Here is a 23,240-nt window from a genome sequence, read left to right on the forward strand (position 1 = left end):
TGGACAAAAACCTATTCAAAGAATTCCAAGAGGAAATTAGACTTCTTAGTGCTGCAAGAGCGTTGGCTGCATTGATACTCTGAACTGATGTGATGAAAATAGACTGAACCTGGTTAAATTTCAACTTTGTTAATTTTTCCTGGTTAACTTCTGGGTAGATTTTTTTGTCAACAATCCTGTCCCTGGGTGGGACAGAGCTGCTATGCTAGGTTCCGAGCAAATAGGTTAGTGTTGCTTAAAGGGAGGGGGAGGAGTTAAGCATCGGGGACTTGGGTGCAGTGCATACACACCAGTGGAACAAATCCATCATTCTTGCCAATGGGTAAATTGGTCCTTCTGTAATACTGTTGAAGAGTATAGCAGTGCTATTTATTTTCACTGAACATTCAAATCTAATACAACATAAATACACCAGGTGGTAAGATCAGTGATTCCCTCTGCACTAGCTTCACATACTTCTCACAAACATTTTCCATTCCCAATTTTGGTTTCAGATGTTGGAATAATCTGGATTCAAATGCTTTTCATTTCACAGCACAGATGTAAAAGAGAAAGCCAGCCATAGAAAATGTTTTGGAATTGCTGATTAGCAGATGCTGCAGATACTGAAAATATCCAATTGCCTGACGATGCAATCAAGTTTAATCTGGGGATATCTTCCTAGTAGGGACGAGAGACTCAGTTCAGCAGCAGTTGCAAAGAATGCCTTGTGATGTTTAATGATTCACAAATTTTATTATTTAATTAATGTTCTAGAAAGTTGAATTGGAATAACATGCTCCTTTATTCATCCTACAGCTATTTAATGCAGTTAGAAAGCAATGTAGCAGGTACAATATTTTCAGTTTGAAAATAAATAACTTGCCATAAAACAAAGTGTGACATGCTCTGGGTATTCTCACTGAACAGTTCTGAATCTTAAATATAGCATCATAAGAAACATGAATAAGCAAGTTAGCACCTGCAAACTATTTAACATTACTTAATTGCTAATCATAGTCATTGCAGAATTCTCACTTATTTTTTGATAGCCAGAAGATTTAATGGGTACTCATGGAGGTATGACAGCTTTCTTACATATCAAGGGAAAGGAGAAATAAACATGATGAAATGATACTACATGGTAATGAAAATGGTATTAAGAAGCTGAACTTAAATACAAGTAGGCTTAACAGGCTATTAAAACATCACAGAAACCTGCAAAACATATGATTTCTTGAGCCACTTTATTTGAGCTACTTCAAAATGAATTTCATTATTTCTTATAGAATTCAGAGTGTGTCATTGGTATCGATAATTGGTCTAATGATCCGTAATAACTCTGTTGCAAAATGATATGCCAAGTTCCTTACAACAAGCAACAGTATTAGCAATTATAGTGCTAAAATCGTTTAAGAAATATTATGCTAAAACATTTGCACTGACCATCTTCAGCTGAATTTGGAGAAGCATGTCCAACTATCTGTCCTCTTGATGCTTGCCCATCTTGGCTTCTTAGAGCTAGCCCAAGAGGACTGACTCAGGGGGTCAGAGGGTGATGAATGCTTCCTTAGAAGGGGGGTACTATCTGCCTTGAAGAATGCCATGGTGCATCCTCTCTTCCTCTCCATGGACCCAGAAGTGTTAAGCAGCTGCCCCCTTGTGTGGGGGTTGCATTCTGGGTCATTGCACATGATGGTGCCGCATGTATAAGCTCCTTCCCTCCCTCCATCCCATTCCTATTATTATTATTATTATTATTATTATTATTATTATTATTATTATCCCATTCCACCCTGTTCTGCCCCCACCCTGCCCCCATTTCACCAACACCCATTCTTTCCCCTTTTCCAGCTACCTATGGGTCACCACAATCCGTGTATGTCTGGTCACGCAACAATTGGACATACATAAATCAGTTGTGACCTGTAATGAATTGTTTATTCTAAAAATGCCAAGCACATTTTTAACATTTCAGATTAGATTATCGGTTGTCATCTGCTGAAGGCAGATAGTGTCATTGAGAATTCGTTGTAGCTGTGTATGAGACAGTGCTTTCTGAGCAACTACAAGAGCTTAGTTCCATTTCAGGAAATACAAAGTGGTTTCACGAACGCAAAAGGACATCACAACAGTTGTACTGGAGTCATTAACCTGATTACAAAATAATTTAGATGGAGAATACATTCTGAAAGCTGTCAATTAAATGTAGAACCCTGATGTATGAACATAATTTTTTCTTAGCTGGGAACAATGAGGGGTTATTTCGTTGTGGAAAAGTACTCTGCATATATTTGATAGTTTTGCAATGCCTTGTTATAGATTACACACATTAAATGTTACTTTCTATTTTATAAATATAAGGAATCTCAAACAGATAAATTATTTCATAATAGAGAATATTTCTCTAGCAGTGGGTTTCAAGGCTTTTTTGTAGTTAGTCTATTATTCTTATCATCATTATCATAAATGCAAATGATGCTTAACAGAGTTTGAAAGGCAGTTGTAAAGAGCTTTGCATACAAATAACTACATTTAACTACAAATAGCTACACATAAAACCCATATTTTTCATGAGGAAGAGAACGGTGTCAAGAGAGTATGAGAAATATTGCTTCAGATCCCTCAAAATATTTTTTTTTACTCTGCACATACAGAGAATTACACCATATACAAGCAACACATTATAATAGGAAAAAGGAAAAAAAAGAGAAACTATTTTAAAAGGCACCCCTCCTTAAGAGCTGATCTGTTGCATATTCAGAGGAATCCCAAGTCTTTGTTCTTTTCTATAAGCAGGGAAATGCTTTGTAGATATGGAGAACTATTAAATGTTGACTTTGTAGAAAAGATAGGAAGCCCTTGCACATGGGCAGTTATGTGGGTAGATTGTTTTTTAATGCTGTAGTTTTTACTCAGTGTATCCTTGAGAGCCTTGGCTTGGCGAGAATGCGTTGTTGAAATCTGATCATGCTTCATGGTAACCTGGGTTAAAGAGAGAAAGGCACGTGTGAGCATATCTAGAAAGTAGCCTACAGTAGAAAGGCAAATGTTTTAGAAAGGCAAAATTTATATCCATTTTTGTGTATGCCTCCTCCTCAGTAGCATGTGGCCTTTGTAGGTTTGCACAGAAGGGAATGTGACCCTCATGCGGAAAATAATCCCCCCCATCCCTGTTCATGCTGGGAAACATTTTAAGTGGTGCTTTTCATATGAACTTGGATGTGTCTAGTATTTGCACCCTTGTTCTAGGACCAATTGTCAGGGACCGTGCTGAGGAGGGCTGCACTGAAGAAGAATGGTGGGAGCCACCCCCTCCCCCTGATCCTGAATCTTCCCAGGAGCAGAAGGACAGTATAGATTCGGAATAGTGGTTTGCATAGTTCAGGAGGCAGAAGCTGGGAAATACTGGATGGGGAACAGCTAGGAGAAGAAACACTGGATGAGAGAGGGTTTACAGATTCACAGTCTTTGGACAACATCCCTCCACTGCCCTCCCCAAGGTCAAGAAGAACTCAGAAAGTCTCAGAACAGAAAGTGAAGAGGGTACAAACTCAGATTGCAAGATGTAGGAGTGGCGTAGATTAATAGGGACAAGGGGGGGTGAGCCTTAATTGGGAGCACCGCCATTCTAGGTAGACACTTTCTTTTGTCCCTCACTGTGTTTATTAAAGAAATTAACTGGTAAGAATTTCCTTTAATTTGATCTACTTATTTATGGCCACGGGGGAGGAAGTTGATTCCCCGAAGCCTGACACCAGGTAAAAGTGAAACGAGCGAAATATGGAAAATTAGTCAAGGCTTAATTATGAGCTACAACATATATTACATTTCAATGGATAAACCTACATATTTATAGCCGCCCAGAGTGGCTGGGGAAACCCAGCCAGATGGGCAGGGTAGAAGTAATAATAATAAATAAAATAATAATTAATAATCATGTATTATTATTATTATTATTATTATTATTATTATTATTATTATACAACCATATCAATTGTGTCTGGCCTGGTGACAAACGCATTGGTGTACTCTGGAGGAGTTTCACTCATTTTTTAAAAATGGAACTATATTACAACTGAAATCCTCTTGATATAAATGGGAACGTAAGTGTAACTCAATTCTCCATGTAGGATTTGTTTTTGAATAAGATGAACCCTGTGAATATAAAAGGAGAGAGTAAAGAAAAGTTTTAAAGTGAACAAGACGACAATTTGGGGTGGCACATTATGTTTCTTTCGCATCACAAATAACTTTCTCACATTCCCCTTAAAGGCAACCCGATGTCTTTGCTGTCCTCCCCCAGGCTTTCAGAACAAAGCCACAATAAGGAGAGCAATAAGTAATAAATAACATTTGGTATGCCAGTATGGTGCATTGCTGCCTACCAGAAGTAATGTGTTCATAATCCAGCACAGAGAAGACTTTAACCCTTGGGCATCATTTCTTTTCTCAAACTGCAACATGTTTATAAAATGAAATAGTCACAAAGCTGTGAGGCAGCTTTTGTATAACTTAGTGCAAAGCGAATCGCTTGATAAGGCATAACATATGTGTACTACACTGTACAAGGTGCCAAGTCAATTAAGTCACTAATTGACTGTTTTCAAAGGAGGCAGATGGTGGAGGAAATTTTTATTCATCTGGAACTTTCTTAGGAATCACACCTATAGGGTGATATATCCACTCAAGAATTTAGGATATGTTTTAAGTGCCCTTTTCACTTTTGAGTCCATTTTTCTTCACTTCTGGTTCCTTCGCACAGATGTGGGGTGAAATTTAAAGTTAATATCTTTCCCTATGAAGTTTTTCAGTTCATCAGTTCATCTTATCAATGAATCCATGGTTTCTACTACATTAAACTGCATGAAGTGATGTGCAGAAACTCTGATCTATAGATCTTAAGCTGTTCTTTTCAGCAGCAGAAATACTGTATGCATACTGTTATGGAATACCTGAAGGAACGTAGGTTCATATGAACAGTTGCTTTATCACTGGGATTTCTGAATATATGAATGCTCACCACAAACTATCAAAGCAACATCATCATCATTATTATCTTTATCTGAGTTCTCTAGATTGTACAGAACATAAAAGTGAATACAGCTAAACTCAGAAATATGAAACGTATAAGTATTAATTTTACACAAAGGGTGACTGTGAAGGTGGGAGGACTTAAAAGAAGGTGCTCTGCGGAAGAACTGAGAACTCAGGCAGGTTCCTATGTGAGAATGTGGTCTTTCAGATAGTCTGCGCCATACAGGGCTTTATGTCATAACTATGGAAAAAATCTGCATCAGTATTTATACATATTTATGTGTTCATTTATCTTAAGACACATTCATGAACACATTTTTGGAAGTGGTTTCTATGTTATTTTCACTGCTATGTCCATTTAGGTTTCTGTAATATATTTATTTTTTGGGGGGGTACACATTTTTTTTATTGGATGACACTGCCACAAAATTCAGAGAAGTGTGCATTTTGAAGATTATCTGTGTTTCACATATCTGTGCAGGAAGTGCAAATGATGTGGATTCACATGCAAACTGAACATATTTCTTCCTTATTTCTAGCAGTACTTGAGAAAAATTTGTGAACTAGCTCCCAGCTTTGAAACCAGCAATGCTGGAATTTATTCATTTACCTTTTGGTATAACTTCCCCTCACTGTATGCGATCTATAAATTCAACATGATTTTCAGCATAAACCATAGCTGCCAAGTTTTTGCTTTTCTCGCGAGGAAGCCTATTCAGCATAAGGGAAAATCCCTGTAAAAAAGGGATAACTTGGCAGCTATGGCATAAACCGATGCATTTTCACTGATTCCAGCGATAGTTTCTGCCTAGTAAGAGTCCTTAGAATCTTTACTGCAGGCATGAAGTGCATACAGCAAATAAATTCCAATAAGTGTCTTTGGTCCCTTTATGTAGATTAAAACTCAGAGTAGGTGGTTTCCTTGACATGGTGATTACAGTTATTGTTGGGTGTCAAAACAGTAATAGCCATTTAAAATAGGCTGGTGGGTAGAAATGTTGTTGGACATGCATTTGTTGAAGGGGAGGGGATAACCAATGAGTGTCCCATCCTACCCTTGTTCCTGTGTTGCGCACATGGACCTTCCCTTGCTCTGGTCTCTGGTATACAGGCCAACCATGATTGGTCATGTCAGCATGTCCATCAAGTGTCCAGTTTGCAGCATTGGTAGGTAGAGTAGTGCCAGTCAAACTATCACTTGAAGCAGTGGCATGGCTTTCAAACAAGCAAATAAACCTTGGCTACTTTGCATAGGAAGGTACCCCGCCACACAAAAATATTAGAATTTGTTCACCTGCCTGAAATTCACCACCCACTTCCCCTGCTTCATCTAAGGATGAACAGTCTTGCAAAAATGGAGACCATGGTCAGCCCAGCTCTGATATCGTAATTTAGTTTTTGGTTGTATAAGAACATAAATCGAATAAACTAGATTCTTGGGCCTTGGTTAAATGACTCCTGATAAACAGCCTGACTTTCCCCCCCTTGTCTGTGTTAAATACTTTCCCCTCGCCACTGAAAGACAGCAAACATTTCTTGTAACAAAAGCTGCCCCCTTTGCAAATTGTGTCTGGTAGCTGTCTAAATAACTCCCAAGATTTTTTTCCTTCAAGGGCTATTTTGTTTACTTTCTTGTTTGCTCTGCCAGCTAAAGTCCTTTTATTTTATTCCTTTTCTTCCATATGTTCCTCTGGGTTTCTGTAAAGCCAGTTTGTCTTGAGTCTTTTAGAAACAGTCCTTTCTCTTTGTAGACTTTAATAGCGTTGATGCTCAGGTGCCCTTAGCCATAGCGAGATCAAGTGGCTGTCTCCGTGTTAGGGTTGTAAACAGTATTCCTTAGCTGTGGAATCTCTTGAGGATGTTCCATCAAAATGATATAGTCACAAGTGGATTTCATTCCTTTTCTTGTGGAGAAATGTCTAGGTGATTATGCTATCTTTCACAGAAATAGACTCAATTGAGAATCATGAGGAAATATCTATCAAATAGTTAACACTGGAACAGAAAACAGAAGGCAGCACACTGGTATAGCTTCATAGGTAGAAACATCATACAGACCTCCTGCCTCACACTTTAATATGGTAAGGTAGAAAACTAAGTTAAGTTACTATACATAAGTATATAAGACCAGTTCCGTTGGCCTATTTTAATGCTTGTTGTTGTTAGGGGAACTTTGGCAAAACTGCCATATAGGTTGTTAGAGAAAGTGAGCCAACAAAATTGTGAAGTCAAGGCTATGGTGTCAGGCATGGCCAAACTTGCCCCTCCAGATGTTTTGGGACTACAATTCCCATCAACATTGACCACTGGTCCTGTTAGCTAGGGATGATGGGAGTTGTACTCCCAAAACAGCTGGAGGCCCAAGTTTGGCCATGCCTGGTGTATATGGTTCATTACCTGATCCATGTAACTCCTGGAATCGATATCTTTCCTTCTCTGTGTCCAATGACAGCACATAAGAAGAAAACAGAAGATAAGTAAGTTACAGAAGGTCATGTGTTAGTGTGGTGGGTTGTAGGCATTATTTCTTAGCTTGGGCAGATGGAGCTGCATCCACTCCCCAAAGAAAGTCTGGAACCAAAGGCCCCCCCCTCTCAATCTCTATGCCCCCACCTTCCCAATCAATCATGACAAACAGATTGCCCAGTTTCTCTGGAGTCAATCTTCACACTCTGCTGGCAAATGAGCTGCAAGCTTGCACATGCATACAATCAATCAATCAATCAATCAATCAGCAATCACTTCATGATGTGTGTTGCCAGGTCCTACCCAGTCTTGGGGGGGCAGGGTTTCCTTTCTTCATAGAGAGAGGTTTTAGCAATTCACATTGAAAACAGCCTGTTAAGCCTGCCAAAACCAACCACCATTTATTCGTCCAACTTTCCTTGCGATTAGCAACAGTTGACCAATCAGAAGTCCGTAGGGTGAAGACTAGGACCAAAATTTATCTAATTTTGTATTGTGTAGTCTGATTGCATGTAACTACTTCTCCTCATCTTACAGAGATGTACCAATAATAAGTAACCTGCTGGGCTGCAAACACAGATGAATCTACAATTCATATCTTTATTTCAGTTATTGTACATACTCCTTTATTTAAATCTCACTCTCTTCACCCTGTGGAACAAATGGAAGTATAGGATTTTGAAAACCGCACTTTATTATTGGTCTATCAACAAATATTTACCCATGTAAGCAGTCTTCCATACCTATGGATATACATCATCCAACCTATGTCATGATACTCAACCAACTCAATAAAGTGACTGGATGTGCAAATGATGGTGCATGTTTTGGCTACTAATTGATATAGGTGGCTGCCTTCAACAGCTGTTGAATCACACACAGAGGTTTATTTTAAAATATCATTTTATAAAAACTGTAATTTACAGGTATTTATTTATAATTCTGGTGATGGGAAATACGCAGAAGTTCCCCATATTCCCCACACCCCTTTTCCTTTGCAGCTAGCTTTTTATTGCTGTTGTAACCAGTGCCAAATGATGTTCACAGTCTGACCTGTTTTCTTTAGACAGAAGGAACTAGATGGACAAGTTGCTTCTTGAGGGATTGAATCTAGTGATATTATGTCAAAATGCATTAGTATAGCAAATGACCATCCTGTTTCCCTGAAGCTTAAGTGTGTCACCTACACACTATGCTTGACTTCTGAGATTAATACAAGTAGTTGAAGGGCAAAAAATAATAATCCATTTTTCCATGCTACTTAATTCCGAAATATTTTGATAAAACTTGCCCTGTTATATGCCTTTTACAGGGTTCTGTTTTTTCTGAGAACATTTATTAGTGTCACTGTATCCATCGATCCCAGTATTTTCTATTTCGGAATGCATCAGAACCAAGGTTAAGCTATCTATACCATACAACTAAGTTTTGTTTCATGTTATTCCAGTTGTGCAAATGCTGCTTACCGATGTAGGAGTAAGTTGTCTCCAAGACAAACAAGAGGTTTAGTAGAATGGCAGTGTTACAAATAATTACAGTGTTATTTCTTGTGCTTTATAACCGGCAGAAGAATACTAGTAATACCAGTCTATTTGGTGGTTTTAAAAATATTTTTGTTAAGGACTTCAGTAGGACATATCTGAGTAGGCATGGTTAGGATTCTACCGTTAGTCATCTGCATACCAGCTTATAGATCAGTATCTGCATTTTCAAGACTTTTTTTAAAAAAGCCAAATGTGTAGTTTTTACTCCTGCTTTTATATAGTGCTGTTGATTTTTTTTTTAAAAAAAATGTTTTCTATTTATCTCTTTTTCATAAAGGTGTGTTTTTCAAATTACTTTAGCCATAAAATAAAGTTGTGGTCCTTTGCTGCTACTTATACCCAGGAGGAGCCTTGACTCAGTGGTTGGGCATCAGCTCTGCATGTTGAAGGTCCCTGGTTCATTCCTCAGCATCTCTAGGTAGGGTTCAGAGAGCCTCCTGCCTGAAATTCTGGATACTTGCTGCCAATCAGTGTAGACAGTGCTGAACTAGATGGGAGTATGGCAGAGCGTATGTCCATGCTGCCCAGGGTGGGCGTGCTCCTGAGGGGGCCAGGGCATGGAGGGGGCCCTCCCAGGCACGGGATAGCTGCTCGGGTGCACGGAGTGGCGTGCGCGCCCTGTGGCCAGAGACAGATTGAGCCGCCCACAGGGACAGAACGAGCCACCGATAGCAGACATTCAGCGCACCACCCGTCCACAATTCTCCCAGCTGTCCACCAGCTGTCAAAATGAAGAGGGAATGGGGGAATGCCACCGACAAAGCGGCGCAGCTCCCCCCTTCCCCCCACAGCTAGGGTTAGGCTTGGGAGTTGCGGGCGTGCCAAATGCATAGCTGCCACGTTTTCGCTTTTCTCGCGAGAAAGCCTATTCAGCATAAGGGAAAATCCCTGTAAAAAAGGGATAACTTGGCAGCTATGGCCAAATGTCACCCCCCCCTCAGCAAAGACACCTGGGGCGCTCCATCCCCACCGCACCCCCTTCCTCTGCCCCTGGGGCCAATGGTCCAGCTCAGTATAAGGCAGCTTTCCATGTTCCTGTCTTCCAAAGATAAATAATTGGAAAGAGAGTTACATTAGACATCAGTTATTCTCTGACCCACTGCAGGGCAATTTCCTAACGTTTCAAAGAGAGCTGGTTCTATCGGATTAAAAAAGAAAAGTTGACAACTTTTTTTCTTTATGGCGTAATGTGAAGAGATTTCCTTATACTTAATGTTCTTTGATTTAAGGAGATCACGAGGAGTGAAATAGAGAAAAATGAGAGATCTCCAACTGTTTTGATTCAAAGGTTTCTGCTTCAAACGATTATTGAAGTTTAGATGCTTAGGGGGCTCACAAACTACAAGTTTAAAATGCAAATGCATGCAAAAGGCTCCTGATGCTGTTTTGTTTGTTTGTTTAAAGATAAAACAGCTTTGGGAAGAGAATATTAGAAGGAGATTTCGTAGGGCAGATAAGGTGCCTAAGCCATTGTCAGCTTGAAATGTGACTATTTGAAATCTCCCTGGTCCCTGAATAGATTTAGTTTTTGTTGTTCTAAACATAAATTGGATCACAACTGGTTGGGTTATTATCAGGCCATATTAATACATACTTACAGACAGAACTTTATTCTGCAGCAGTACCCAGTAACCAGTTTTTCATCTGAAAAAAATTAAATGATCATGTGGACTTTGTTTTAGTGTTTCAGTGACCATATTTTTTTCTTGGCGAAGGGGGATTAAATTCTTTGTTCAGACATGAAGCTGACTAAATATCTTTCGACAAGTCTCACTCAAACACAAGCCACTGGTTTGTTGCACGGAGGTAAACATTGGAGTGCTTTAGCAGCTGCACTGACTCCCGGTGGAGTACAGGATCAGGTTTAAGGTGCTGGTTTTGACCTTTAAAGCCCTATGCGGCTTGGGACCCTCGTATCTATGGAACCGCCTCTCCTGGTATACCCCACGGAGGACAATATTCTGGAGACCCCGAGCCATAAGGTGGCTAGATTGGCCTCTAATAGGGCCAGGGCCTTTTCAGTATTGGCCCCAACTTGCTGGAACGCTCTTTCACAGGAGACCAGGGCCCTGCGGAATTTGTCATCTTTCCGCAGGGCCTGCAAGACAGAGCTGTTCCACCTGGCCTTTGGGTTGGACTTAGTCTGACCCCTGTGTTTTCCTCCCTCATGGCTTGGATTTATGGACTAATTAAAATGAGGCTGCATTTTAAATTTTAATACTGTATTTTAATCTGTATTTTAATTAATTGCTTTTTATGTTTTATTGTAATTTTATTGGTGTGAGTCGCCCTGAGCCCGGTTTTGACTGGGGAGGGCGGGGTGTAAATAATTTATTATTATTATTATTATTATTATTATTATTATTATTATTATTATTCATTGGACATATGTTCTAAGCTATCTTTTGACAACGTTGCACTCCCTAGATATTTTGGAGTGTAATTCCCATCTGGGTTGATGGAAGTTGTAGTCCAAAAACATTTGGACAGCACCAGGTTGACAAAGGCTGTTGTGTAGCAGTTATGCATAATATTAACTGTTTTATAAATAAGTCACAGTGCAATATGTTTTAAACAGTATTTTGGCCAAGGGTAATTCATATATTCTTAGATCATTATTAACAGCCTAGTCATACTCGCTCATGGAATTTGCTTAGGGGAGAAGACAACCCATGACATGCGGTTTCCTCGACGTACAAATTTTCACATGCGGTTTACTCGACTTGCGGATTTTTTCGAATTGTTTTTTTTCCTATGGGAAACCACGTTTCGACTTACAAACTTTTCAACCTACGAATGTGCATTCGGAACGGATTAAGTTCGTAAGTCGAGGGACCACTGTATCTATCTATCTATCTATCATCTATCTATCTATCTATCTATCTATCTATCTATCTATCTATCTATCTATCTATCATCTATCTACCTAATATCCTTCAAGCTAATGTAACAGAAATCAACAGTATACTTTCCATATGAACAATGGTTTGAAAATAGTGTATATAGTGTGTATAAAAATACACTGGAAATTGGGAGTGCCTAAATCTTACTTTTTGTAAAAAGGCTGAAACTTATTTCTCCCTTATTTGATTGTGTACCGTTTAGAAACGACAGAGATTTCATTAGCAAATCTTAGTTTATATATCAGTTTTATATTCTCACAGTCTTCCTGCCACCCTTTTAGTTTTGGAGGAATGACTATTGACCATTTAATTTGCTTCTTGGGCAGTAAATTGTTTATCTGCTATTTCCACAGAGATTGAAAAAGAAAGCTGTGGGGATCCTGGAACTCCATTATATGGTATTAGAGAAGGGGATGGATTTTCCAATCGTGATGTGTTAAGGTTTGAGTGTCAGTTTGGATTTGAACTTATTGGAGAAAAATCTATTGTTTGTCAAGAAAATAACCAGTGGTCAGCCAACATACCCATCTGCATCTGTGAGTATAAACAGATTTATTCCAAATATTTTAGGACAGCACGTATTAATTAAAAAAACCCACTGTTTTAATTATGATATACACTTTTCCAATGCTATTACCATTTATATTCTATGTGCAAAGTTTTGTTCCAATAAAAGTAAATGTCACCTGTCTTCATCCAGAATGCGGGGCTGCTGTTGGGTGCCTTCATGGTGCCATGTTGTAATGTCACACAAAAGAAGCATACTTTATATTTGCATTTTATCTTTCTTATGTTCTATTTTATATGAACTTTTAGAAGCCCATATATTTCACGAAGATAGTAGTGGCTGAATTGCAATCAAGTGCATTTAAATTATTTACAGATCCTTCCCCCCACACCATGAATAATACATGAAAATCTTTTAATACATACATAATCATAGAGAGAGATATTTTGGCTGTCAAGTATTAATATTATGCAGAGCTAAGTTCACCATTTATGTAATACATTGCATAGTGTATAGTTTGTTTGTGTTTATATCAGGGTTGCCAGACTCAATAGGAGGACAGGACTTCTGTGCCTTTAATTGCCCTGCTCTCTTTTGAGTCTGGAAACCTTAAAGAGAAACCAGCAGAGAAACCTAATTACTTTAGGGTTAGTAAAATAGCCGTATGAAGTATGAAATATTGTCTGAGCCAATAATGAAAGCTGAAAACTATTTTGTTCCTAATGCATTTCTTATACTTATTTGTAAGCTACAAATTATCATGGCAACATTGACCTTTTGACTGTTAATGTGCTCAGTGTGGAATTGTTCATTTGAACAGTTCCCTAAAGGGGGGGGGGAATAAGTAGTACCAAATGATTAAGGACTGCTGGACATGGATAAATCATGAGACCTACTGTGATTTCAGTATAATATAACTGCTCCATTTCCCCCTTGGGTCTGCTGTTAGCAGATATCCTCACAAATTGAAAAAAATAGTAGAAAATAAAATAATCAATTTGAAATACTCTGATGCCTCAGTGCAGCTACATTTGTCCTTCTGTTGAAAGGGGGTTGTGCCTGAAAATCTATTCCAATGGGGGAGAAATAGGATGGCATGTGTACCAGGGTGGGTGGGGAGCACAGCCATCCAACTGTGAACCAGCAGAATTATCAAAAGGAAAAATTGCCTTCTTGCATCTCTTCCCAAGTAAAGTTTATCTCAACCTTTTAAGGAATTACTTGCTAAGCAAGACATGAGCAGCAGTTGTGAATGGCTTTCATTCATTGAAAAGGCTTCTGTAGCATTGATCTGCTATGGGAAAACTGTCCTTTATAGCTTCAATAGCTTTGGAATAACTGTGTGGCTCGGTAAGCACACAACCTTCTGGACTTTTTTGTTTTGGTTTCATGATCAAGGTCATTTGTTCTTCCAGTGAGAAAATGAGCAGGTAACAGAAATTTAAGGATGAGATTGGGGTGTAGATTTGGAATCGCCTGTTTAAACTAGCTTCTAATATATCTTTTTCTAATCTCTTTCCTGGTTTTTGACAGTTCCTTGCCTTTCTAATTTCACGGCACCAATGGGAACTGTCCTTTCTCCTGACTACCCAGAGGGATATGGAAATAATTTGAACTGCATATGGACAATCATCTCAGACCCGGGGAGCCGAATTCATCTTTCTTTTAATGACTTTGACTTGGAATCTCAGTTTGATTTCCTTGCAATTAAAGATGGTGACTCTCCTGATTCTCCAATACTGGGCACATTTACTGGGGCCGAAGTGCCATCCCATCTCACTAGTAATAGCCATATTTTGCGCCTGGAATTTCAAGCTGACCACTCCATGTCAGGTCGAGGATTCAACATCACATATAACAGTGAGTAGCATTTTAATTCACAATTAAAATTTGGGTGCAAACCATTTCTATGGTACATGGGTTTTTTTTAAAAAAAGAATTTAGATGCCCCCCAAATGTTACTAGTCAGATAAAAAACAGTTCCATAAGTATGGGAAAAGAAATACTTGGGCCAATATTTTTTAACCTGTTGTTCTACTCTGTCAGTGTTCTGACCCAGTAACTGATTGGACATTTTGCTTTTTATGCTTTGAAAGGAGAGGTTTGCTCAAGGATCTTGCCTCACTTCACTCCTCTTTCTGTAGAGGAATAAGTTTATGAAGTTTATGGGTGAAGCACATAATGAATATTTCCTGATTTTTTTAATTTGCTCTCCTGCTCTGTTTCTTTGTAATGTGATTATTGTACGAAACAGAGTTGGTGCAAGATTATTAAGTGCTCAGTGTTTGAGGCTTTCTTTCCCCTCCAGGGTTTTGATATTTCATCTGTCCCTGATGAAGCTGGTTTTTTAAGGTTTCAATGCTTTGCAAATATGGCAAACAGGGTAGTTGTCTGTTTATATTGGCCTTTCTGAAAGAATATATGACTGTTGAGCTGTGTTTTGGTTTGTGTTTTTTTAAACTGAGCTTAAGCAATTAATTATAATATAGGTTTACTCCTTTACAGAAGTGACACTGGTGGCAAGTACTGTCACTAATAAGTTGTCAAAGTGTAATTGAAGAGCATTAAAGTTAAATTAGCTGTGACGTGTGTCATAGCAGCTTGCAATTTAAAACTGCTTGTTTGCCGCTAGTAATTCTCCTCCTTTTGGCTTCCCACGTTTTGCCAGGTTTATCTGATTCTAAATGTAGACCCAAATAAATACACAGTTATTCTATTCCCAGGGCACTTTATAAATTAATTTTCAGTAGGCCATCTTTGTTATCAAGTTTCATTGAAGTTTGCATCTATATATGTTTTGAATGTGTTTTCTTTCGAAAAATACAGCAAAATCTTCTAGAATTTGAAATGTGTGGGTTTTTTTTAAGAAGATTAACAGACTGGTCCTTTGCAGTTTTGTCTAGTTGTGAGTCCTCTTTTGTACAAGTAAGCAGGACTGCAGACTCATTTGTATTTACTGTATATTCACAGCTTTCATGAAAGGGAGAGAAAGTGCAGAATACAAGGTGTATCAGTCTATATGTTAGTTAATGGAGTATATATGCACTGATGGTACTGTGACTGGATCACGATGAGGAACAGTGTGGCCTTGGTTTATCCTAAGCAACAGTGCTCCTGGTTTAAGACATACAATATGATTATATAATGACCTTTATTTCTGTGCTGAATTTGCAGGGAGCCAACAGTGCACATATACACTGACCCAGAATAATTTATATTTCTTTAAATACACTGGCTTGATTCCAGCAGTGTCCTCCTGTTCACAGAAGAGCTTGAATGCAACGGAGCCTACACAAATGGAGTTGGGCAAGGCAACTTTCTCATCAGCCGTTTACACTACTTCTCATGCTCCCATGCTCCGGAGCAGATCTCTCTGTGTGTATGCAGGGAGCTGTAGGATGATATGAGACCAGAGAACTCACTTTGTCAAATGTGGTAGGGCAGGTGGCTGCTAGGGAGGGGACCTTTTTCAGTGGTGGCATCCTTTTTTGTGCCATCCCCACACACACACCACCCCAGACAGGCTTGTCTGTGTCATGGAAAGTCTACTCAATATCGATCCAGAATAGATTCCAATGTATATTTAGCAGAGTAACAACTTAAACACGGTTTCAGGATCCCCCCCCCAACTAGACCAGAGGCAATTTTATTTCATCCAGTAGAGCTTTACTGCTAATGAAGGCAAATGAGCACAATGGTCACAAATCCAATACATTCAGGATTGGCACTGTCCATAAGAAATCCAGTTGCAGCAGACTTAACTTAAACTTACATTAACTTATAATAAGTCTAAACCTTAACACTAAGCATACTATGTACAGAACACCACACCAGACAGAAAAGAGATAGAAAGAGAAAGTGTGAAGGCCAAGCTCCTTCTGGTCCTTTTTTAGTCAGCATGACCTTGACTGAAAGAGATAACAGAACCAGTTTAAACCAGCTGTGCTCGGCTTCTCTGAAGGAATAACCCAAACATCATGAACCTTCTGCTTGTTTCTTTCACACAGAGAAGATCTCTACACATCAGATCAATACATTCATTCTGTACTAAGAAATGCAAACTGACAGTCTGACATTGTGGGCATTTTGGTACCAGGTCAAGACTTTTTTTTTTCCTTTTTAATAATTTTCTAGGCTTTTCCATTTTAAAATACTTTACTGCTTTTTTTTAAAAAAAAGTCTATCCATTAATGATGTCTTCTGTAATTATTTTTATTTTGGTTTTCAGTGATTGTTGGTTTATTCTGTTTCAGACTTCATGTTTGTATTTTTCTTCTGTTTTATGGTTTTAATTTTTTAAAAAAATTATATACTGTAAACAGCCCAGAGACTCTTATAAATAAATATTAAATATTCAATTCAGTGAACAAAACTCAGCTCATGGACCTTTGTTTCCTGAATCCATTGTATCCCAAATGTAGTCTCGTATGCATCCACATAAAAAACACACAAATCTAACCATACTTTTTACTCAGTAGTCAGCTGATACATTAATATCTGTTTATTTGTACATTTTGCATAGTCTACTTTGTTGCCATTTTTGTGTGGAGATTGTTACTTTTCTCACATGGTTTCTCCTTGGGCTAGAGAATTAATGCAACAATAACTTTACATTGTTGTTGTTGTTGTTTAGTAGTTTAGTCATGTCCGACTCTTTGTGACCCCATGGACCAGAGCACGCCAGGCACGCCTGTCTTCCACTGCCTCCCGTAGTTTGGTCAGACTCATGTTGGTAGCTTCGAGAACTTTACTTTACCTTACCTTACCTTATTAATTTCTTTGCCTTGGCGCCAGAAGAATCAGAGTATGTGGACGATGGCATACAATGCAGTCCTGTCTATGGAAAATTTCCTATTAAAATCCTTATCTTGCTAGTGGTCTGACTTTTCCAAGAGACAGGGGAAACACTTCCAATTGTCAAAGGCTGAAGACAATTGCAAAAGCTTTCTTAAGCTGCCCACTGTTGTTTTCTTTCTTTCCTTCTCAAGAGAGGTGAAGACGCTGCAATTTTTTGAAACAGGAATAGACACTATGTAGTTTTAAAAAGGATGAACTCTAGCAAAGACAGATTTTTCAACAGCTTGTTACTGCCTGCAAGCCTCTTGACTTTATCAGTGAGTGACTTTCTGTATCATGTGCTCCATCATATGAATCTGGGCACAAAGGAGCAGGAAAAGAAATGCTAATGGGGGACATTTATTGAACTCTCTTTCAATAATCAAAAGGGTGTGCTTCAAACCCCAATGTACTGTACTGTCACAAAATGCTAACCTACTTGTAAATAATTATATGAATAATTAGTCATACTTAATAAAATAAAATAAAAAATTGTCTAGTAGCACCTTACAGACCAACTAAGTTTGTTCTGGGTATAAGCTTTCATGTGCATGCATGTACAAACCACTGAGTCTCTTGGGCTTGCCGATCAGAAGGTCGGCAGTTCAAATCTCCACGACAAGGTGAGTTCCCATTGCTCGGTCCCAGCTCCTGCCAACCTAGCAGTTCGAAAGCACGCCAAAAAATGCAAGTAGATACAGGCAGGAAGGTAAACAACGTTTTCATGCGCTGCTCTGGTTTTGCCAGAAGCGGCTTAGTCATGCTGGCCACATGACCCAGAAAAACTGTCTGTGAACAAACACCAGCTCCCTTGGCCTATAAAGGGAGATGAGCGCCGCAGCTCCAGAGTCATCTGCGACTGGACTTTACTGTCAGGGGTCCTTTACCTTTTTAAGGTGCTACTGGACATTTTTTTTATTTTTTATTTTTTTATTTTTACTGCATCGGACCAACACGGCTACCTACCTAAATCTAGTCATACTAAGTTAATTATATATACACTGCATATATGCTTCTATCTGCTTTAGCGTACACTTACCGTGCTATCCAAAAATGGGGGAAGCAAAACCTGAAGGCACTTTGACTGCCATATCCAAAGACTAACAGGGCGGAAGTTAAGGTGGCAACACAATTTTTGTGCTCCATTTCCTTTTTAAAAATCGTATTTTTCCTCTCACTGGAAAGAAGAAGGAGGGAGACTTAGATATGCTCTGGATCATTCTAAATTTCTTCCTGGTATGGGGGCATGTCAGGGAACCAGGCAGTAGCGGTGACAGGGTGGAGCAGGGTAGAGCTGTTCTGCTTACCAGGCTCCCAAGATGGAGACCAACATCCCAGTAACTGAGAGGAGGAAGAACATGAGGCAGAACGAAGGCTGGTGCACTGTAAAAATTTCCAGATCTGCTATTGACATGATCACTTGTAGTCCTACCAACCCTAAATCTCCCTCTCCAGTACTGGAGTTCTGTCTCCGACATCAGAAAGGGCTATCAAGTATATCCTATGACCCCTCGAGTGCCCTCTCCTTAGCCTTAGGATAGCACCACTAATTATAGTAAATGAAGAATTTTTATTTGACGATAAAGAGGTACAAAATGCTTCGTTTCTATAGTTGCCATGCTTAGGGTTTGTCTAAACTTGGTATGTATTCCATAAGTTCCAGTTACTCCATACTTGTGATATGACAGGTGCCCACTATTGGTAGTTTCCAGAAGCAATTGGAAACATTTTTGTTAAGACAATTTGCAGCTGGATGAAAAGGTTTTCATTCTGAATTGTTTTTAAACTGATCTTTAGTTGTTATTTTGTACTGTTTGGAAAACTGTTTTGAGCTGTCCTTATGTTGTATTTGTATATTCCCTTGAAACGCTTATAAATATCATTCCAAGGAGATACTGAAATGGACTTTCCTTAATCTGGAAGCTGGAAAAAAAGAAGTTCAGTGGAACATGTAAAGTCTGAGCTGAATAGGGCTTCCAAATGTATCTGGAAATCTGAAAGGCTTATATATTACCCCTTTCCTCTTTGTTTCTATTTAAAGCCTTTGGACACAATGAGTGTCCGGATCCTGGTATACCAATCAATGCACGGCGCTTTGGTGACAACTTTCAGTTGGGAAGTTCAATTTCTGTCATTTGTGAAGAAGGCTTTATTAAAACTCAAGGAACTGAAACAATCACTTGTGTATTGCTGGACGGGAAAGTTATGTGGAGTGGACCTATCCCTAAGTGCGGAGGTAAGATGGATATCTTGATTAAGTCAGTTTAGTTTTATCATAAATTTATAATTAATTATGTATATGTTGAGTTGATGGTCTATATCAGGCATCCCCAAACTCGGCCCACCAGATGTTTTGGGACTACAACTGCCATCATCCCTAGCTAACAGGACCAGTGGCCAGGGATGATGGGGATTGTAGTCTCAAAACATCTGGAGGGCCGAGTTTTGGAGGGTCTGGCCTAAATGTTATGTGTGTTTGTCTCAATTATGTCTACCCTTCTTGCTTCTCCCTTGTTCCTATTTATTTAAAATATGATTTACATCATTAGATGGCATCCTTCAGGTATATAGATATGTAATGTTTATGCTAAGAGTTTTCTGTCATATAATACTTTGTTGTCAATTGTAGCAACATTTTTCAAGTCCACTCGGTGCTACTATCATAGTAAGTGTGGCTTACGGGTATTCACTGTACCAAAAGCTTAATGTATAATGGACATTCTCATATGATAGCATTCTTTATGGGTTGGAAAATTTTCCATGTGAATTGACTTTCAGTTGTCTATCACAACAGGTAAGTATTATTATAGGGTTTTTTAAGAAATGTGTGGGAAAACATTACATTCTAAGATATTGGTGATATCATATTGATATATTAACATCTATGTCATCTTGATATTTTACCACCTTGATATTTTACTTTTTAGGGTGGTGGTGCTAGTTATACAAACATCCAAAATATTGATTCCAATAGTTGGAACATGCCAATAACTGTACCCCTTATTTTATTTTATATAGTTTTGAAGGCAGGTATTAAAAATAGCTAATCATGCTTAGCCCCCTTCTTAATATGCTCTTTTGAGGCATCATTTGGATTAAGGACACATGCCATTAATCAGACTGTGTTCTTAGTAGTAGCTTTTATCCTCTCTCTCTTTAGGGTAATGCATTTCTTCTTTTTTGGTGTCGCACAAGTGTCCATCCTACATAAGAGCTATTTCCAGTTATTTTATGACATTTCTGGGCATTACAGTCCTTGAGAATATTGAGAATTCCTGATGCAGTCAGCGGAAATAACCCATTTAACTTCAGCTCTGTATTACACAGTTCTTTCTACAAGGATACATATTTACCGGTACTTGTTCATAAATGGACCAAACTTACCATGTAGGTGGCACAAATTTCACCTGTGCTTTAACTGTTATGTCTCTGGTGGCACTTTAGGGGCGTTAACACAAGCTAGGGCCATGAAACACATTTCATAGGTAGTTTAGATACATTATCTCAGCATTCTTTATAATGACCTGTCAAAGCAGATCATTATCACAGTCCCTATATTGAAGAAAGGCATTGAGGCTGGAAGATAATGGTTTATCTGAGGGCCAAACTGCATGCTACTTATGTATAATGATAGCTCATTGCTCCTTTTGGAATATGAAAGCCACTTCAGGAGGGGGAGACTGAAAACATTGATGGAGTAAGTAGGAGAAACAATTAACCTTCCCATGAACTAATTCTTCCCTGTTCAAAATCACTACTTACAAATGGCTTCCTATCTCTGCAGCATTTAAAATGTGTTTGCTTTCACAAACATGCAGTTTGAATCCCATAATGGAAAAGCTTGGCTGCATTGCTGAATCCAGTCCTTGAACCACTCGCACACTACCAAGCCAACATCTGTCTGAATTACCTTAAGAGGAATTCAGTGGTGGCAGCGATACCTAAGGTTTTGAGCATTCTATCCATTGAAGTACAGGGGCGTACGCTTGGTCATCCCAGCGGAAATCCAGTGGCCCTCGGAGAAGGGACTGGAAGGCAGGGGGAGAGACGGAAAGACAACCCCTAACTTCATAATATGACTATTTCAGAGCAGATAAATGGTATGCAAACAAGAAAAGGCGTCTGGATCAAGCTCCATGACCCCTCTAATCCAGCTTCCTTTTTTCACAGTGGCCGATGGTGATGATCATGATGAATTAAATGCATATCCAAAGATCACAGGGCAATTCACAACACAAAAGTACAAAATGCCAATGCAAAATACTGTACATAATAAAGCAAAAACAGATGCCTGTGAGAAACCAGCAAGCAGGATTTGAGTACAAAAGTACTCTCCCTTCCTGTGGCTTCTAGCCACTGATATTCAGAAGCATTAGTGCTTCTGACCACAATGGCAGAGCATATCCACCATGACTAGTAACCATTGATAGCCTTGTTCTCTATGAATTTGTCCAATCCTATTTTAAAGCCATCCAGGTTGGTTTCCATCACTGTAGAAGTGAGTTTCATAGCTTAACTATGCAGTGGGTGAAGCAGGTTAGGAAAAGGTTAAGTCTCTCCGCCCCTCGCCCCCCATTTAATTTCTCTCATTTGTCTCCTCCTGAAGTAGCTTTTAATCACTGTTATATGTTATCTAAGATGTAGTGTGGTCCTCAGTCTATCGAGTGAGTTAACAGAAGAGGTGAAATTTGAACAGAGGACTTATTGGTCTGCAGGTCAGTCTCTAAGGCTGTATGCTGCACAAATATATCCGTTATTTCAGTGTTTTAGCCTGTCTTGTGAAAGCTCCAAATATGGACCACCAATATTCCTACAGCCACAGGACTATTTTATACACTGACGTGCAAACACATTTGTTGTATCCTCTCTTTTTCTGAATACTGTATGAAAAGTGCAGCGATTTCAGCCTGACAGCAAATACAAGTCTTTGTTTTCTTCTTTTCAGCTCCCTGTGGTGGGCATTTTTCTTCTCCCAGTGGAGTTATCCTTTCTCCAGGCTGGCCTGGGTATTATAAAGACTCCTTGAATTGTGAGTGGGTGATTGAAGCTGAACCAGGACACTCTATCAAAATTACATTTGAAAGGTCTTGACAAAAGCTTTTTCTCCTTATATTTCCACTTTTTACTGATAAACTGGAGATATTTGTTTCCACTGTCATATAGATAGAAAACTAATTTTCATTTGGCACACACTATTGTTTAATTATTAGGAGTCTCTTGGATCTTTGGGGAGTATTGGAATATAAGCCAGTTTCATGCCATTGCTTCAGTTGGTTGTAGAGCAGGCATCCCCAAACTTCGGCCCTCCAGATGTTTTGGACTACAATCCCCATCATCCCTGACCACTGGTCCTGTTAGCTAGGGATCATGGGAGTTGTAGGCCAAAACATCTGGAGAGCCGTAGTTTGGGGATGCCTGTTGTAGAGTATTACTGGCGTTATCAGCAGGCATCACCAGCTTTCGGTTTCAGATTTCCCACCACCACCATATGTCCCAGAACCATAGTGGTAGAGCAGCCTTCCCCAGCATAGATATTGCAGGTTACAACTCCCATAGCCACTGACCAATTACCATGCTTACTGTGGCATTGGTTCCAACTGTGTGTTTACATCCTCAGCAATGTTCTGGACCAGGCACCCCCAAAGTTTGGCCCTCCAGATGTTTTGGACTACAATTCCCATCATCCCTGACCACTGGTCCTGTTAGCCAGGGATCATGGGCGTTGTAGGCCAAAACATCTGGAGGGCCGCAGTTTGGGGATGCCTGTTCTGAACTCAACATAGTAAGTTACAGGGCATTGTGTGGGGGTGGGGGTGGAAGGGGCGTTGGGAGGAATGGGAGTGAGATGGTAGCTGCCACATACAAAAATTACCAGGGAGTATTTGGAGACCATTCTGTGTAGTAGCCTTATATTGGGGAGACGGGGGGGGGGTGATAAAAATAAAACAATCAGAAATGTTCCTTTGA

The 23,240-nt window shown here is 39.2% G+C and overlaps 1 protein-coding gene across 1 annotated transcript in view; it reads left to right on the top strand.

Moving 5' to 3' along the window:
• The window catches only part of CSMD3 (CUB and Sushi multiple domains 3), a 584,303-nt gene that overhangs the window by 364,863 nt on the left and 196,200 nt on the right, over positions 1–23,240 (top strand). The window contains exons 14-17 of the mRNA XM_060277658.1: positions 12,283–12,465; positions 13,971–14,297; positions 19,315–19,509; positions 22,219–22,357. Coding sequence (XP_060133641.1) covers positions 12,283–12,465; positions 13,971–14,297; positions 19,315–19,509; positions 22,219–22,357 — 844 coding nt within the window. The remainder of the gene's footprint in view (positions 1–12,282; positions 12,466–13,970; positions 14,298–19,314; positions 19,510–22,218; positions 22,358–23,240) is intronic.

Source organism: Zootoca vivipara, chromosome 8, assembly GCF_963506605.1.
Source record: "Zootoca vivipara chromosome 8, rZooViv1.1, whole genome shotgun sequence".
Taxonomy (NCBI): Eukaryota; Metazoa; Chordata; class Lepidosauria; order Squamata; family Lacertidae; genus Zootoca; species Zootoca vivipara.